Source organism: Tarenaya hassleriana, unplaced genomic scaffold, assembly GCF_000463585.1.
Source record: "Tarenaya hassleriana unplaced genomic scaffold, ASM46358v1 Cleome26, whole genome shotgun sequence".
NCBI classification, from domain to species: Eukaryota; Viridiplantae; Streptophyta; class Magnoliopsida; order Brassicales; family Cleomaceae; genus Tarenaya; species Tarenaya hassleriana.
Window position 1 is genome coordinate 418,016 of NW_010965869.1, and position 18,904 is coordinate 436,919.

Genomic DNA, 18,904 nt, shown 5'->3' on the forward strand with positions numbered 1-18,904 from the left:
GAAAGAAAGAAAGTCTAGCTTGAAATACTTCAAAGTGTGGGGATGCCTAGTAAATGTCTAGGTTCTTCTTCACAAATGAGTTACAATAGGATAAAAAAACAATAGATTGCGTTTTCATATGTTATGCTAAAAAAATACAAATTTTTAGTTCACAAATATAAAATTCTCGATATTCAAAGTAATACGGTGATTGAATCAGATAATGTTGAATTCTTTTAAACAATCTTTCATTATAAAAGATAATGTTAATCTATTAATCAAGGAACAAAACGAAATCGGGAAGTGAATATGGAAAGTACACAAAAGGAGATAGAGCCTACACTGTGACAGTTCGGGTACCGATGGAGGACGGGGAGTGATAGCTGGTGCGAGAGGCACGGACAAGAGGCGACTCCTAACGAGTTTCTGGGTAGGGATACAGGGATGAATCGAACACTCCAGAATGAGAGGGATCCGAGGGCCGTGTAGGTATGAGACTACACAGTCAAAGATAACTTAAAGGAATTAATTGAGCTACTCATAGTAACAAGATGCATCTACCTTTTCGGTTGCCCATCTCGATAGAACTGCAAAGTTAAGTGTGCTTGCTCTGGAGTAGTCTTAGCATGGGTGACCTCTTGGGAAGTACTTTTCGGAATGTGTGCGAGTGAGGACAAAACGTGTTAAAAGGTCTCGTGTTGGTGTGTGAGGACAGTTCCATCATTCCGTAGTGACCTCGGGATATTACAAATGGTATCAGAGGTGATACTCTCTCAGTACAGTGTGAGGATGAATCAGACGTAAGCTGGTGGGCTTATGACAGCCCGAGTACCGAAGGAGGGCGGGAAGTGTAATAACCCGAATCCAATTTGGAATATTTAATTAATTTTGGAGAAGAACAATTATATAAACGGGTACTAAGCCTTAAGAAAAGGACCACAAAGTGTTAGGAAGAGGCCCGAAAACCACCAGAGCAAATGAGACGAGAAAACCAAAAAAAAAAAGTCTGGACCGATCAGTCCAGGGAAGGAAAATATCAGCGAGCTTGCGATCTTGACCGCGCAATGGAGGTGCGTTCAAGGTCCTACAAGCGCCGAAAATCCCACCTAACCCTCCATAATTGAGCAATAATACCCCCTAAGCAGCCCTACCCGACCCTAAGCCTCTGAACCTCTCTAAATTCGGACCCAATCCAGCTCCATGGATCATGCTGGGGGAAGAAAAGTTTCAGAAAGAAAAATTAGAGAAAGAAGAAGAAAAGGAAGGAAAAGAGAGAGGAGGGAAGAGAGAGAGAGAGAGAGAAGGAGAAAGGAGCTCGGTGGAGCAACAAGGGACAGCCCTAGAACGTCGGAGAGGATCGCTGTCGTCGGAATCGCCGGAAAACTCCATCAACTCCGGCCAAAACCAGAAACAGTCCTGGTTTGAGGTGAGTGGCTCGAGTTGTCTCTGTGTGAGCTCGTTTTCATCGTTATTATGGTATTAATTCGATAAAACCTGGGCATATTAGAAAGTGGAAGTTGCAATGAACACATAGAAACAAACGGCACTCGATTTGGTGAAGAAACGAGCAAGATATGAAAGGTTGAAAATCGGAGAAAAACTGTAAAATTACAGAGAAAAACGCAGAAGCATGCTGAGTCCGAAACTTTCAGGCCATTACCCAGAAAATAGGTGTGATAATTGAATAAATTGTTAGTTGGAATAAAAAAAGGACATTTCAAGGAGCATTTAGAAACAAACGACACTCAATTTGGACAAGAAACGAGTGAGTTATGAGCCAACGAAGTCGGACCAGAATCTGGGACGAAAATCGCGAAATCGCGATCTGTCCAGGCAATGGCCTGGACCGACCGGTGTAGACCCCGGAAAAGCCTAAACCGACCGGTCCAGACCCAGAAAACAGCGAAAATGCCCGAAATGACCAGGAACGATCGGTCTAGACCCCGGAAACGCCCGGAACGACCGGTCCAGACTAGAAAGTGATAAAATTGAGCCAAAAAGACCTCGGGATGAAATATACCTAGGAGTCGACCAAACTATGTGAAGAACGAGCTGAAACATGACAAAAATGAAAAAGGGAAGAATTGGAATAAATTAATAAATTGAATGCGTGGTGAGATGTGCGACACATACCGAGAGAATCGCTGTATGTTGTTTGAGTTTTATTCTCCGATGGGTCACGAGAAGTGATGTGCGCGTGAAGCGCATCAGATGTTGCGTGAAGCAACATCCAACGTCATGAGATGTGATGGGCGTGAGAGGCGCTCCTAGTCATGCGATGTGACTAGGGTTTACGGCTAACCCTATGGTGCGAAGCCATACGAGATTTGATTGTGTGGGTCATGAGATGTGATGGGCGTGAGAGGCGCTCCTAGTCATGCGATGTGACTAGGGTTTACGGCTAACCCTATGGTGCGATGCCATACGAGATTTGATTGTTGCGCGAAGCAACAATCAACTTCATGAGATGTGACGGGCGTGAGAGACGCTCCTAGTCATGCGATGTGACTAGGGTTTACGGCTAACCCTATGGTGCGATGCCATACGAGATTTGATTGTTGCGCGAAGCAACGACTAATGTCATGAGATGTGAGGGCGTGAGAGGCGCTCCTAGTCATGCGATGTGACTAGGGTTTACGGCTAATTCTATGGTGCGAAGCCATACATACTTGATTGTCGTGAGATGCGACGGCCAACGTCCCGAGATGTGACAGGCGTGAGAGGCGCTCCTGGTCATGAGAAGTGACCAAGGTTTACGACTGACCCGATGGTGTGAAGCCATACGAGAATTGATACGATGATGTTTTAATATGATATGTATGCGTTTTGAATATTGAATATTATACCTTGTGTTTTATCGTTTTAATACCGTTCATTGGGAACGGGTTTACCGGATCCAACCCGGGCTATTCACTAAGTAGTTGTGCTTAACCCTCGTGGTTTCACCTTTTTCAGATCACGAGGAGCACGAGTAGCACGTGTGAGGCGACGAAGACTTCAAGAGATAGCATCGTGTACGGGGCTTTGCTTTCATTGAATAATTTGAGCGATAGAAAACGATTTCTATGTTTGTACGATTGTACCTTTTTAATTCGGACATGAGTGTTTTAAGACTTAAATGTTATTTAATTTCCGCTGCGTGTTTGATATTAAAAAGTTTTAAAATTCCCGTATTTTTGGTTTGTATTATTTTATTTGTTTTTCGTCCATGTGGCACATCTTGCGATGGGAAACAGGATACGGGTGTCACAGGAAGTGACCACCGGTGCGAGAGATATGAACAAGGGGCGACTCCTGACGAACTTCTGGATAGGGGGTACGGGGATGAATCGAATGCAGCGGAATGAGAGAGATCCGAGGATTGTGTAGGTATGAGACTACACCGTCAAAGATAACTTAAAGAAATTAATTGAGCTACTGATAGCAATAAGATGCATCTACCTTTTCGGTTGTCCATCTCGAGAGAACTCCAAAGTTAAGTGTGCTTTCTCTGGAGTAGTCTTATGATGAGGGATCTCCTGGAAAATATTTTACGCGATGTATGCGAGTGAGGACAAAGCGTGCTAAAAGATCTCGTGTTGGTGTGTGAGGACAGTTCCATCATTCCGTAGCGGCCTCGGAGCGTTACATACACATAGCACACGTCAAAGGATGTCTACCTCTTTTGGTCCATTTTCGAACATTCATGTTAGAAAATGAGATTCAAACATATAAAGAAGCTGTGACTTCTTTAGAAATTCAGTACGACAAAGAGGTTGTCAAACATACATGGGAGTTGGTTGACCTTCCTCCATGGAACAAATCATTAGGTTCCAAATGGATTTTTAAAAGAAAATTGAAAGATGATGGTGCTATTGACAAGTATAAAGCGAGACTACTTCTTAAATGTTTTCAACAACAAGAAGGTGTTGACTATTTTGATACATATTCCGTCAGTCTCGAGAATTACATCTATTTGGGTGTTAATTGCTTTGGCTATTGTATATGGATTGCAAATCAATCGAATAGATGTTAAAACTGCCTTCTTAAATGGATATTTAAAAGAAGAAATCGGAGCAATCTGAAGGGTTTGTGGTTCCAGAAAAAGAAGATAAAGTGTGTCGACTTGTTAAGTCTTTATATGGACTTAAACAAGTACTAAAATAATGACATGCTAAGTTTAACAATGTAATGTTGACAAACGATTTCAAGATTAATGAGAGTGATAAATGTATTTACATTAATAACACTTCTAACCAAACTGTAATTGTATGTTTATATGTTGATGATATGTTGATAATAAATAATGACATTTTTAACTATAAACAATACAAAGCGTATTCTCTCCATAAGATTTGACATGAAAGATTTAGGAGCTGCTGATTTAATTATTGGAATTAAAATCATTAAAATTCTTAACGGTATTGCGTTATCTCAATCTCATTATATTGAAAAAGTATTTGAGAAGTTTAAATATTTAGACTTTGATTTTGCAAGAACTTCAATTGATATGAACTTTGCTTTTGCAAAAAAACAAAGAAAAAAACGAATCTCAATTGGACTATGCAAGTTCTAAAAATCTTGATGTATATCGCAAACTGTATTCGACCAGATATTGCTTGTGCAATAAGTAAACTCAGTCGCCATATCAGTAATTTAGATCCTAGTCATTCGATGATAATTAAACATGTTTTGGGTTATCTAAAACATACTCAAAATAACGCTTTACATTGTTAGCTCCAAATATCCAGCTGTATTTGAAGGATATTGTGATGCAAATTGGATTATTGGATAAAATAAAATCCACGAATGGAGATGTCTTCACAATTGGTGGAGGAGTATTTGTAATGCCTCGATTCCCGAATAAATTATTTAATTTAATTTCGAGAATAAAATAGGGTAAAACAAGTCTAAAATATAAGGTGATTGACATAAACATCGAATCAAGGGACAAGTGGGACTAGAACACGTCGAAAACATCGGAAAAACGAAGAAAAAATGGTCTAGACCGATCGGTCTAGAGGTAGACCGATCGGTCTAGAGGTAGACCGACCGGTCCAGCGAAAAACAGAGAAAAAGATGAAAAATCGGTCAAGACCGATCGGACCAGGGTGCAGACAGTCCGGTCTGCACGTTCGCGAACTAGAACGGATGGACCAACACCAGACCGGACGGACTGAAGACTGGACAGGAATGCATTATTTCACGACCAAAGTGACCCACGTGCCGCCTGCTTCCACTCATCACGTAGTGCATGACATGGACTGGACCCCTGCCCCATTTTCGGGCCCGAATTGTCGCCAAAACCGAGCTTTTAATCAGCTGCAACAGGTGAAGATCACTATTCTGCAACCCAGAAATCTGTTCTTCGAGGGTAGAGAAAAATAGAGAGATTCAGGGGGATTTGAGACGAAACAAGCTTGGGAAATCCAAGAGGGACATCCCTAGAAGGTTCCTGGAAAATTTCACGATCAGAGACGGCCCGTAGAACGTACACGAGCTCGGACAAAAATGCACAGCACTTGAATCCGAGGTGAGTGGTTAGAGTTGTGTTTGTGAGATTCAATTCTCATGAATAATGGTGTAGATTAGTGTCTCTACAAGAATTAAGGGTATATGAATGTTAAATAATGAGTGGATTACAATCGGAATCGAAATCGGACCAAAATCTGGTAAAAAATGGCGAGAAATCGGGCTGGATCTCGTGAGGAAGACGAAGTCCTGGTTCCAGACCGTCCGGTCTGGGACAAGACAGAACGAATATGATGAAAAGAGCTGGACCGATCGTTCCAGAGTGATTTAGACCGCCCGGTCTGAGCCATAAATAGAACGGACGGTGTGAATATGCAGGACCGCCCGGTCTGGACCACATAGAACGGACGATCCGAATGAGCTGGAATGCCCGGTCTGGGCCATGTAGAACGGACGGTCCAGGACTAAAAACCAAACCAGATGCACATGCGGAGACCGGATGGCCTGCTCATAGACCGACCGGTCCGGTCAAACCTCAAAATGGCTGGACCATTCGGTCGATGTAGTGGACCGAACGGACTGGCTGCAACCCTGACTATAGGTTTAAATTGATTAAACTGGAATACGGTGTTAAATTGTGATCAAACGAAATAGGATAAAACAAGTATGTCGAACGAATGTGAAAAAGGTAGAAGTGCATAAAATGAAAGGAATTAAACAGCAAACCGAAGTGAATACGCAGGATAAATCTAAGAGGAAAACTCGGAAATGGTGATATAGAAATAATGGATAAATAATTATGATGATGCATGTGATTGAATAACTAATGGATCCCGTACTTAGTACCAGTTGACGGCGTGAGTCAGTATTAGTACGGGGACGTGTGGATATGGAACCAGTGCCGGTTGACGACCTTGGAGTCATCTCTGGTGTGGGGGTGGTTTTGGTAGTAGTACCGGTTGACGGACTTGGAGTCAGTACTATTACCGAAACATAACACTAGTACCGGTTGACGATGTGGAGTCAGTACTGGTGTTATTGTGTGGACGTTTCCATAACGGTGCCTGTCGACGAAGACGAGTCAGTACCGTCATGGAAATGGGCTCTCCGGGCTCAACCCGAGCCATTCACTAAGCATTATGCTTAGCCCTCCGTTGTTAAATTTTTCAGATCCCGAGGAGCACGAGTAGCACACTTGCGACAGCGACAACTTGGGAAAAGTAACATCATGTACGAACGTTTTATCTTTCTTTCGTGTGTTTTCGACTGTGGAACAAGGTTCCATGTGAAGAGGATGTGTTTAATTACATTTTTGGACATGTGTTGTTTTTAAGCAACGTGTGGTGTGTTTATTCTGCTGCGTATCTTTACGTAAAATGATTTTAATTTCTCATACTTTCGGTTTTATTATATTTTATTGATTTCGTCCATGTGGCATATCCTGTTCACGGGATACGGAATTCGGGTGTCACAGTTGTTATAAAATTAGAATTTAATCATGTATGAATATATTATAAAATAATACACCCAACAACAACGAACATAGTATGACGTTGAAGAACCAATTAAGACTAGAGAGGCACAAAGCAATTTGCGCAGAACTGGCTAAGAAGACGGTCTATGTTATGCTCCATTGCATAGCTTTCGCCTCCTCTCTAGCTCGGGCTCTAGCTCCGGTCTAGCCTCATGGTTATGGCTCGTGCTTGATAGGTAGGGGCGTCAATCGGATCAATATGGCCTAAATTCGCACTCGGTCCGAAAGTTTCAGGTTTAGGTTTAGACCGACCTGAATTTTTAGGATCAAATAAATTAAGTAGAAGTCTAACCCATAAAATCTGGATTTGGATCGAGTTCGGACCGACCAACTTAATAAACATAAAAAATCACATTTTTTATGTATTTTTTAGTCTATTTTTCTAAAAATAAATCGTGTTTTCGGATCAGTCTAAATTCTGTCGGTCTTAGTACGATAAAGCACGAGTCCGATTTAGGCCCGACTCGGAAACTTGAAATTTTTTTAGGTGGACTCAAACCGATATTTGAGCTTTGGATCCAATTTGATGTCCTATTGATAGAGATTTTGGATCCAAATTGACTTTTTTCCGGGCTCATGCTTCAGGTTAATTTGTTTTCAACTAAAAATAATCAAACTGATTCAAATCAAAGAAAAAGTAACCGTAATCAAATTGAATTCGATATAAAAATGAATGTTTATATTTTTTCTAAAACAAAAAATATCAAATCTGAACCAAATAGAATAAATAAAAACAAAATTTTCTTTAAAAATAAATAATTTAATCAATAAAAATCAAAATCGAACAGAATCCAATATAAAAATTGAAAGATTGTAATTTTTACAAATTAAAATAACTAAATCGAATCAAATCCGAACCACAATATTTGGGTTATTTTATTTTATTTTATTTTTATCATTTGTATCCTTAGACATAATTAACGTTTCCTTTTCAAACACAAACAAAAAACATCACAAAATAGATCCTGATCAAATCATAAATCCAATTCCCTCGAAACAAAACTGTTTTTTCTTTATAGAATCATCATGATCAATTTCTTTATACATTGAGTAAATTATAATGCCATTTATTTATGCAATTTCATCGTCCAATTATCAATTAATATTTTGTGTCTTTTAGATTTGTTCGCCATGAAATACATTAAACACATTGATTATAGCTTTTGATGAAATGAAACATTGCTTCCCAGGGTCAGTTCTGTCTTTCAAAACTTTGAGACGCAAACATAATATTTCAACTTTTAAGAGGCGGAAATCGAATAACAAAAACATAAAGAAACCCTAATGACTGAGAGTATAAGGGGGAATTAGGTTTCTTCAAGCTCCTTCTCTTCTCATTTTGTTGCAGAGCCGCCTTCTCTCGATTTCGCCGCCGCCGTCGGTCCTTCGCCGGTAACCTTATTTCTTCTTCTTTTTCTTCTTCTTCTTCTTCTTCTTCTTCTTCTTCTTCTTCTCTTTTTTCTTGGATCCGAGTGGTTTTCCGGTGGGCCAAGTTGCAGAATCTGTTGCTTATATAGAGTCCACTGCAAAGGTTGTTCTTCGGCGTTCTATGGAACGCCATTACGTTTGTGTGTATGCATATCTGTGGGGATATTGCAGAGAATTTGAGGCATAAGTGGGGTCCTTTTGGGAGAAGAAAACAAGTACCTTAAAGTAGCCATTTTTTTCTTGAACTTCTATGATGATGCGGTGCATTAAACTATACATTTGTTGAATGTGTTCATGCGAAGCTCGTTCATGGAATTCTTCTAATTAAAAGGGTTAATGCTGTTAATGGATTCTGTGTCTCATTCATTGGTTTTGCTCTTGAGAAATGAATGATGATTGCTCCTACGAGCTCAGGTGTTCTCTCCCTATTGTTTCCCAGCAATATATAAGCTGTTTCCAAGCTCTCATGGAATTGACATGAAGATGAATATAGGTCCTTGAGAAAGAAATGATTTATTGGATTGGAACTAATGATGGGTTCTTTACAGTAGTAGCTCTACATTGTTGGTTCTGTGATGAACCATCTGCTGGTTGAAGCATCATATCAGTTATTTGCTTGAGGCAGACAAAGCGTTATTTGGTGAAGCTATTGTGCTTCTGGATGAAGATGACTGAATGGATCTGGCGTAGTTGTTTGGTTGAAAGAAATAGGAAATTTATTTGAAGTAACAAATGAAGCATGTTTCCAGTTTTAGCTGTCTTTGGGTTTTTGTCTTTTCAGTTTGGCTCTCCGGGATATGTGTGGTTAAACTCGAAACTCTTTTTTCATTGCTCTGATGAAACTGAAATCTGGTTATGTTCTTTGGTTCTGTTACACCCAGGAAAATGACTGAATCCAAGGTGGTTGTTCCCGAGTCGGTTTTGAAGAAGAGGAAGCGACAGGAGGAATGGGAGCTTGCCAAGAAACAAGAGCTCGAAGCTGCTAAAAAGAAAAGTGCTGAGAACAGGAAGCTCATTTACAACCGAGCTAAAAACTATGACAAGGAATACCAGGAGAAGGTACAATTCTTCTATTGATTGTTTTTGCAGATTCAGTATTGGGAAATCATATTCATGAAAATTTTCAATATCGGTTTCTCCAGGAAAAGGAATTGATCCAGCTGAAGCGCGAGGCAAAGTTGAAGGGTGGCTTTTATGTTGATCCCGAAGCAAAATTGCTTTTCATTGTCCGTATTCGTGGGTATGAGATCTTTAATGTCTCGAGTGAAGTGCAGTATTTTTCTTTGTGCCGAATTCTTACATTTTTCTCGTCTTTGTGCCATTAGTATCAATGCTATCGACCCGAAGACACGGAAGATTTTGCAGCTTTTGCGGTTGAGACAGGTTACCTTCTATCCATAGACATTTACCTGTTTAAAGCCAGTATGAACTAATCGATTGGATTATTCCTGACATGGATTATGGATATTCTTTTTTTGCAGATCTTCAATGGTGTGTTCCTGAAAGTCAACAAAGCAACTATGAACATGCTTCACCGGGTTGAGCCTTATGTGACCTATGGGTATAGCTCTTTCTTGTGCATCTTCCAAGTAACCGATCGGTCTTTTTTTGCAAACTAAGCCCCCTTTTCCACAGGTACCCCAACTTGAAGAGCGTGAAGGAATTGGTTTACAAACGAGGCTATGGAAAGCTGAACCACCAGAGGATTGCCTTAACAGACAACTCTATCATCGAGCAGGTGAAGAACATTTCCTCTCTTTTGTAGGACTGGTTCAAAGCCAAGTTATGATCCTGACATAACCTAACTTGCATTTATATGAAACCCTATTGAGATCATTTGGCGCATTATATCCACAATGTCTGAATCTGATAGCTAAGGTTAACAAAAGATGGATGTTTATTGAGCAGGCACTCGGGAAATACGGGATAATATGCACGGAGGATCTGATCCACGAGATAATGAGTGTCGGTCCTCACTTCAAGGAAGCCAACAACTTCTTGTGGCCATTCCAGTTGAAGGCTCCGCTCGGGGGATTGAAGAAGAAGAGGAACCATTATGTTGAAGGTGGAGACGCTGGAAACAGAGAGAACTACATCAATGAACTCATCCGCAGAATGAACTGAAGCCTCTCTCTCTAGTCAAGGCTTTTCAAAACGCGTGTTTTTTTGGTTGTCAGACCTGGAATTCTGGTTTCATGCTGTTGGTAGCTATGTTTACGTCTTCTCTTTTCTTTCATATACTATAAGAGAAAAGACCCACATTTTGGTCCATCTTCCTATTCGATTGAAATCACCTTTGCAAAATGCAAAATATATAAGAAGAAAATTAACAGCATTTATAGTTATGTGTTGCGGCATTTGTCATTTGACGTGGCTAATCATGTATATATACGTTGCAAAAGCAAGTTAGTAAACCAAGTCCCGGTTTGCGCCAAACCGGTGGAAACACAGCACAATCTCCACCTTGTGAAAACGTATGATATACATGTACATAAATAATATCAGGTGAACTGATTCACTTGTCATATCTCTTTTGTTTCACCCTCACAAAATTCAAAGCCCTACCTTTAGATTCATTCAACTGTTCCATACGATCCCAGTCAACAAACAGTTCTTGATTCTTCAAGAGTCAGCACATGTTTCACCATATATCATCCAATGGGTTATATATCGGAAAATTGGATATCCGTGGATTTCTAATATGATATGAAAATGGGATTCCAAACGAGTCATACAAAAAGATAACTGAACAAATTCAGATTAGATATTTCCTATATACAGTTACTCGAATAATTATCGAATTACATATAGTTTAATCTATATTTTACAAAACTGTAATATAAAATAGTTTGGCGGGAGATGATATTTTTGGGTTAAAGGGCCCATGCCTCACTAAAGATAGTAATGGGCTCCTAAATTCTCCACTTTTTCATGAGCCGAGCCATTCCGGGTCGGGTTATTCACATGAAAGCAGAAAAATAGCTACCACAAACCTGGGAAGAAGGAAAATGATAACTGTACCACCAAAAAGTTCAGAGCCTCTACTTACAAGAATAGACCTTATGAGAAATCAAATTTTTTGGGTTCCCGGGGAAGTATGGTCGCAAGGCTGAAACATAAAGGAATTGACGGAAGGACACCACCAGGAGTGGAGCCTGCACCTTAATTTGACTCAACACGGGGAAACTTACCAGGTCAAGACATAATAAGGATTAACAAACTGAGAACTCTTTCTTGATTCTATGGGTGGTGGTGCATGACCGTTCTTAGTTGATGGAGCGATTTATCTGGTTAAATCCGTTAACGAACGAGACCTTAGCTTACTAACTAGCTACGTGGAGGTGACCCTTCACGGCCGGCTTCTTAGAAGAACTTTTTTCATATAGGAAAAGGAAGTTTGAGGCAATCACAGGTTTGTGATGCCCTTAGATGTTCTGGGCCGATGCGCGCTACACTGATGTATTCAACGAGTTCACACCTTGGCGACATGCCCCGGTAATCTTTGAAATTTCATCGTGATGGGGATCGATCATTGCAATTGTTGGACTTCAACGAGGAATTCCTAGTAAGCGCGAGTCATCAGCTTGCGTTGACTACGTCCCTGCCTTTTGTACACACCGCCCGACGCTCCTACCGATTGAATGATCCGGTGAAGTGTTTCAGATCACAGCGACGTGGGAGGTTCGTCGCCCACGACGTCGTGAGAAGTCCACTAAACCTTATCATTTAGAGGAAGGAGAAGTCGTAATAAGGTTTCCGTAGGTTCACCTATGGAATGATCATTGTCGAACCTTAATCCGAAAAGGAACAACTTGTGAACGTGTAATCACACATACGATGCATGGGACTTTAACAGGTCGTCACGCTCGCCTAGTCCGTAGAGTCATGTGCAGTCAAATGAGTGCACACTCATTAGGTTGTACGTGGTTCTGTCGGAATTCACCAAACCTCAACGCGGAAAGCGCCAAGGACCATTCAACAGAGGAAATAAATATTTACAGTAACAAAAGAAAATTTTCAGAAAACAGAAACCAGAAACATCAGCCTTGACAGGTCGGGAGAGAGTAAAAAACAGAAGACCTGGGTCTTCCATTGGTGAAACAATCCCCAAAAAGTACCACAAACTCTGTGAAGCTCTGAATGCATTAATCCTTGGGAGAATCCCCGGATGCATAAAAACCTAGCTGTAAGGTTAAGGATTATATAAGATAATATGATCCATTGATTCGTGCTTCTATACAATATAAAACTATAAACACCGAAACAAACAATGGACTAAAAAGTAAAAGTTAGTATGATAAACAATCATATTAGAAAAATGTTACCAATGAAGCTTTTCATGATAAGTGTTGTTCTTGACATTTTGAAGTGGTGGACAGCTGGTTTGGGGACAAAGTAAAGAAAAATACATATTTCCTGCACACAAATGCAGTTCAAGATTGAACCACATCAACACTAAACGAAACACTTGTAGAAGAATATATTAGCTCCGCGACTCGTGCTACTTTTCAAGAACTTAATAAAACACACGTCATCTAGGTTAAATCTCTCAACTTCACGATTCTCTTAGAATGCAATCACAAATGCTGGAAATAACTTTATGAGATAATATCTGTAGATAAAGTCAGAACATGAATCCCATCAGAAAGTGTTCCAGATACTAGTAGCATAAGTGGGCTTAAAAAGATTTATCTATAAAAAAACTAAAGCATTGTAGTAGATTTCCTAAAAATTAAAACATATAAATTCCAACTCAAACCAACTGCAAACGATATCTGTATTTACACAAGGTACAAGAGTTAACTAAACATGGAGCAAATCCACTGCATTCAGACCGGCTAAATGGTAGTTAACTCCAAAACTATAGTAATATAAGAATTTGGAAAGTGAAAACAAAACAGGTCATACAAATAGTTTGGTTCGACACTATCATAAGAGTTAATCTTTTCACTGAATCCACAGTAATGAAACATCAATCTGAAAGTACAGGATTGGAGAATTCACAATTTGGAAACACATATCAGATTCATTAGGAGCTGTTACCTACCAGAGAAACCAAACCCTTTAAGCAAAATTATATTTTAAAAGACAAATGAAACACTCTAGCATGGCAAAACATTTCTTTCCTTGTCATAAAGGCTGGAAATTTGACAGTGATTCAACATTCGACAAAACAGTCACACCATGCATACAAGATTTAGATGTACATACCACTCGTACATCATACTTATCCGCAATTACTAGACATCCTGTGTATCCTTCAATGACAGTTTCAGGAAATTGTCCCTGCAATCCTATGATGTTTTAGGGAAATGTGAAAACAGTGTCAGTAAACATACAATCCATACGAAAAACAAGCTCGACTGGCAGTACAACTAGATATTTAGCATAAAGCTTATACCTGCAATTTTTCTGCCTCTTCTTTGTCCATTGAAAGTTGATTTTGCAACTCTTGTATCTAAGAGAATAGTCTATTTTCTTTCCCCAATATTTACAATGTCAAATACGAAATCGAATGAGAGACTTGGGTGGAAAATGCTTCAGAGGAGTTTTCATATACGATTAGATTCAAAACAATAAGTTAATGTCTATCACAGTATAGAACATTATTAATCCAAATAGATGACACCCATTAAGGACAATTACTTACTATATCATTATGAGAAAAATCTGGACCTCAAAAGGTGAGACTGTCAAATTGCCCTTGACAACAGTACTCCACATATATGAAAGCAGAAAAATAGCTACCACAAATCTGGGGAGAAGGAAAATGGTAATTGTACCACCAAAAAATTCAGAGCCTCTACTTACAAGAATAGGCCAAAGATTAAAAATAAAGAGATTACTCACCACTGCTCACTTGGCAACAACAAGATAATCAATGGAAAGGCAATAGACCTAACAGACATAAAAGACTGTTAATACTTTGGAAGAAACTGTGCCGCTAATGGGAGAATTGCTGAGAGGGCAACAGCTTAAAGAAGAAAAGATGAGCGGAAAGCAATGTCACGGAAGAAATCTCACCTGAATCAGTGATCTCTCACCTGAATCAAAAGGTCATAAAGTGCTCTGACTTGGTTGAAAGAACTCCCTAAAACCAGAGAAAATAAATATTCACATTAACAAAAGAAAAATTCCAAAAACAGAACCCACAAACACCAAATTTGACAGGTCAGGAGAGAATAAAAGGCACAAGACCGAGGTCTTCCATTGGTGGTACAGTCCCCAAAAGTACCAAAAGCTCTTTGAATGCTAGACAACTTGGGTAATTTGCATTACTTTTTGGTAAGAAAAAAATAATCTAATGTATGTAACCATGCAGACCCATAGCAGAAAACATAAACATGCAAAGGATTTGTGAGAGGAACAAAACAAGTGGTACAAGCTGATACTTTTCTTTTTTCTTGATATTCCTTTTGTTATGAGATAAACAAAACCAAAGTCCCCAATTTAAAATGAAAGGATCTATTCCCAGTCATAATTTCTCTTTTTCTCAATGCATTCCAGTCTTCGAACGTAAAAAAAAAACTTACTGCATCTCTTGGAAATAAGCAACTCTACGAAGATGTAAACCTCAGCGATGCCTCCAGGATAGAAATCTTGGTGTAAGGCAACAAGAAAAACAGAATAACTTGAAATATAGGGACCTACCTTCAAGAGACGGCTCCTTGGAGAATAGACTTTGCATAACCGGACGTGGAACTCAAAATCCAGATATAGATAAATTGCACATGCAATTGATCAACCTGGTTAAAAGTCCTGATATAGATAAACTAGAACATGAAAGGGAATCAATGATATATAATATATAAGAAATTGTACCTGACAAAAATTCGAATTGAGGAATGACTGTTGTGCGTTAATCATACTATCTAAACAATTTACCTTGGAAATAAAGTAAGCATACGAAAGTCGCAAGCCATATGAAAAATAGTCAGAGAAAATATAAATAACCTGTTATCATTGTGCCAACTGATACTGATCAATATCATGCATTACCTTCCAGTAATCATTCATTTTTCCGCCAAATCCACCCAAAGGATACAGATTACATAGTTGCTAAAACAAGAACAATTTTTCAAATTCTGCTTGCGACTCTTTTCAAAAAATTGTGGTCACCGAGGAAGATCAACTGGCCAACAATTTTGTAGAAAATGCTTCAGAGGACCTTTCATATATGATGAAGATTCGGATCAACTATAAGTTAATGTCAATTACAATATAGAGTATTATCTTGTACAGTAATCCAATTGGATGACACCCATTAAGGACACAGTTGTTGGTTTAGTGTTCTATGATGTACTGTTTGCGAGCTTTACTTGGATACATTTGATGTATTGACGCTTTCTATGATTTATGGATGAGTGTTTAATTCATTACGTACTTTGCATACTAGATATGTTATGAAATCCATGTATTGTTATGAACAATACTAAACTCCCTAGTCGTATATCATTGTGGGAATAATGATATAATAAGACTAGTATGATGTGTGATTGATGATCATAGAGATGATCATAGGTATTGGATACGATCACAATCATAGGTATTCTTTGGAGAACGGAATACCGGGTCGACCCGTATGAGATTGTCACATGGACTAGCGTCATGACTTGAATCTCACATGGCGATTCCATGATTGGATCCTAAGACCTGAGATATCTACGGAATCCAACATGAGGAGTTGTGTGCTTTGAATACGTCAAACGTCCTGCGTAACAGGAGGACTATAAAGGCATGTATCATGTACGAAACGAATCATGTGCTGAATTGTAGATAGTCAAGACGGGATTTGTACCTCTCGTAAAAGAGAGAGGTATCGTTGGGCCCCTCGTGTGAACGAGACTGTAGAAATATGTGGCCGCACTATAGACGAACGTCGTCTATTTCAGACAGTCGAACTCAGTGAATGAGAAAGCAGTCGAATCAGATAAGGTGGCTTGTCCATACCTTATGTTCGACGTATGATATCGCGATCATCAGCCGGAATCATCACTGGCATTCGTAAGATCACAAACAAATTCTGTTCGAGATAGGTAATCATAGTGTCTTGCTAGAGACCGCCTATGACTTGTATATCCGAAATAGAGATTTCGGGTTATACTGCTATATCGAATGAGCCTATAGAGTCACACACGCAGGGAAGGACAAAACGCACGAGAAAACAACGAAAACCCGAGACAGAAGGGGCTGGAACGGACGGACCGAAAGGGCCAGACACGACGGTCCGCCAGGTCCAGACCCGATGGGCTACCGAAGGCAGACCGTCCGTTCTGGCTTGCTGGATCGGACGGTCCACGTAGACAGACTGTCTGTTCTGCAGAGTGGGAACGGACGGTCCACGTGCATTTCTAGACCGTCCATTCCGGCTTTTGGATTTTCGAAAATTAGACCAAAATTAGGGTTAAATCACCTTATAAGAAGGAGATTAACACCCTAATTAAGAGAGAGACTTTTGAGCCGACTTTAGAACTGTTCTACAGACTTTTTGGTGAGATCCAAGAGTTTTGAAAAGTGATCGAAGTCTCGTTTTCTCGAAGCACAAAACCGAATAACAGATTCGGGTCCTAACATACAAGTTCCAATCGTTGGAATCCATCCTGAGGTGTGGATATGTATAGAGGGCGAGGTAATCTTCCTCCCTTTAGCGATCGGACGAACGGATCAATTGAAACAACCCCCGGATCGATTGAGGTAAGCGTTCTAACGTTTCCACGTAAGCATGCATGCTTGGTTCTAGGGTTTCTTCAAAATTTTGTTTTATATCCGCTGCGCAAACCCTAGAATCGATCTCTTCGGAATATGATTCGCTCATGAGATCCCAGAAAACTCAACAGTGCTATCAGAGCCTGGTTACTCTGTATGCTTTTCGTAGAACCCGATCACGTACGTTTTAGGATTTGAATCATTTGAATCCATGTTTGCTTTGATTTCTATGCGTGTTTGATGATTGAATCTATGGTAGATTGCATGTTTCATGTTGCATAGAGTGCAGGAGTTCGAATTTTGCGTCTACAGGTGCATTCAGATCGGTTTCGAGTCTGAACGGGGTCGAGAACGCGAAAAATGTGATCTGATCACGTGACCTAACCCTAGACCGTCCATTCTGGGTTTGCCAGACCGGACGGTCCAAGGATGACGGACTGAAGTTAGACCGAAAGGTCTGGACCGTCCGTTCTGCGACAGTGGACCGTCCGTTCCAGAGTGTCTGGACTGTCCGGTTTGTAGAAACTCGTGGTTCGTCTGTTCTTTGAGGTAGACCGTCCGTTCTACATCCAGAACGGACGGTTTGAGACCCAGACTCCGAGATTTTTCTGTTTTCTGATCCGATTGTGCAATCGTTGCTTAATCTGATTGGCTGTGACTCAAATAGACATGATTTATTCTTATGGATGGTCTATAGTGAATGAATGCATGTAACTTGATCAAGATATTGGATATGTTTGATTGAGTGGGAGCTTCGGGATTGAGATTACATAATCGAATGGACACTACAAGGAAAACTGTATTTACCGACGGACGTTGCGACGGAAATTCCGTCGCGTTAGGTATTTGCGACGGACAACGACGGATATGGGACGGATTTCCATCCGTCGTAAACCGTCGCGTAATCCGTCGAAAAATTTCGACAACAACCGACGGATATTTCAGTCGGTAATTTTGTCAGACGGATTGCGACGGACTGCGACCGATATTTGCGACCGAACTTTCGTCGGAAAATTATGCGACGGATTGGGACGGATACATTGCGTCGCACAGAAGTAGCGACGGATGGAGACAGACATTTCCGTCGGGATTGCGACGGATTCGGTGCGTCGCAAGTAGTTAAACACGTTTTATTCGTTTCGACCTAATTCCGTCGCATTCTGTTGTGCGTCCGTCGCAATATTGGATTCCGTCGCTTTCCGTCGCATTTTCGTCGCACGTTCGAACTCTATTTAACAACCGCGGCATGTAGTCTCCATGGTAAAGAGAAAAAAAAAATAGAAAGTGTAAAAAAAAAATGTCGTTTTATTCTCGACAATGGATGTATGAAAGAATTGATTCTATTACGAATCAAATCTCAAAGCAATATGAAGAAGGATTGCAAAATGTTATGTCGTTTGCCACGTCAAATCAGTCGTATTTGGAGAGCGAAAAGCTGCCTTGTCCATGTGTAAAGTGCCAGAATAAAAAATGGCAGAGTTTGAATGAAGTGTGGAATCACTTATATCGTAAAGGTTTCATGCCGAATTATTTTGTTTGGCTTGCACATGGAGAAACCTATGATACATCATCATCACAAGATGTACATATGGTTGGATATGAAGAAATCAATAATACGACGTCGGAGATGACATTTGGAGAAGAAATAAGGAATCCATACACGGAAATGGTGAGTGATGCATTTCCCAACATTGTTCCACCGCCCCACATGGAGGAGGAACCTAACGTAGAAGCAAAAAGGTTTTATGGTATGCTTCATACGGCGAATACGGCGATATACGATGGATGCGTTGAAGGTCTTTCAAG

At 40.1% G+C, this 18,904-nt stretch overlaps 1 protein-coding gene across 2 annotated transcripts; it reads left to right on the top strand.

Annotated features, from left to right (window-relative positions):
* The first annotated feature begins 8,251 nt into the window (after window positions 1–8,251).
* Window positions 8,252–10,682, top strand: LOC104816740 (60S ribosomal protein L7-2-like). 2 transcript variants are annotated; one of them, XM_010545678.1, is made up of 7 exons: window positions 8,252–8,356; window positions 9,274–9,451; window positions 9,535–9,632; window positions 9,718–9,775; window positions 9,874–9,953; window positions 10,028–10,130; window positions 10,301–10,682. In XM_010545678.1, exons 2-7 carry the CDS (start codon window positions 9,278–9,280, stop codon window positions 10,514–10,516), a joined length of 729 nt encoding a protein of 242 aa, XP_010543980.1. In that variant the 5' UTR covers window positions 8,252–8,356; window positions 9,274–9,277; the 3' UTR covers window positions 10,517–10,682. The 2 variants fall into 2 exon arrangements, with proteins under 2 accessions (XP_010543980.1, XP_010543981.1); XM_010545679.1 differs by lacking the exon at window positions 8,252–8,356 and adding an exon at window positions 8,390–8,495.
* Window positions 10,683–18,904: the final 8,222 nt, after the last annotated feature.

Bases quoted from the DNA above. Each gene is read 5' to 3' on its own strand.
- LOC104816740 (XM_010545678.1), top strand. From the start codon at position 9,278: ATGACTGAATCCAAGGTGGTTGTTCCCGAGTCGGTTTTGAAGAAGAGG. The intron at 9,452-9,534 runs GTACAATTCTTC...CGGTTTCTCCAG, and splicing joins ACAAGGAATACCAGGAGAAG to GAAAAGGAATTGATCCAGCT. The intron at 9,954-10,027 runs GTATAGCTCTTT...CCTTTTCCACAG, and splicing joins GAGCCTTATGTGACCTATGG to GTACCCCAACTTGAAGAGCG.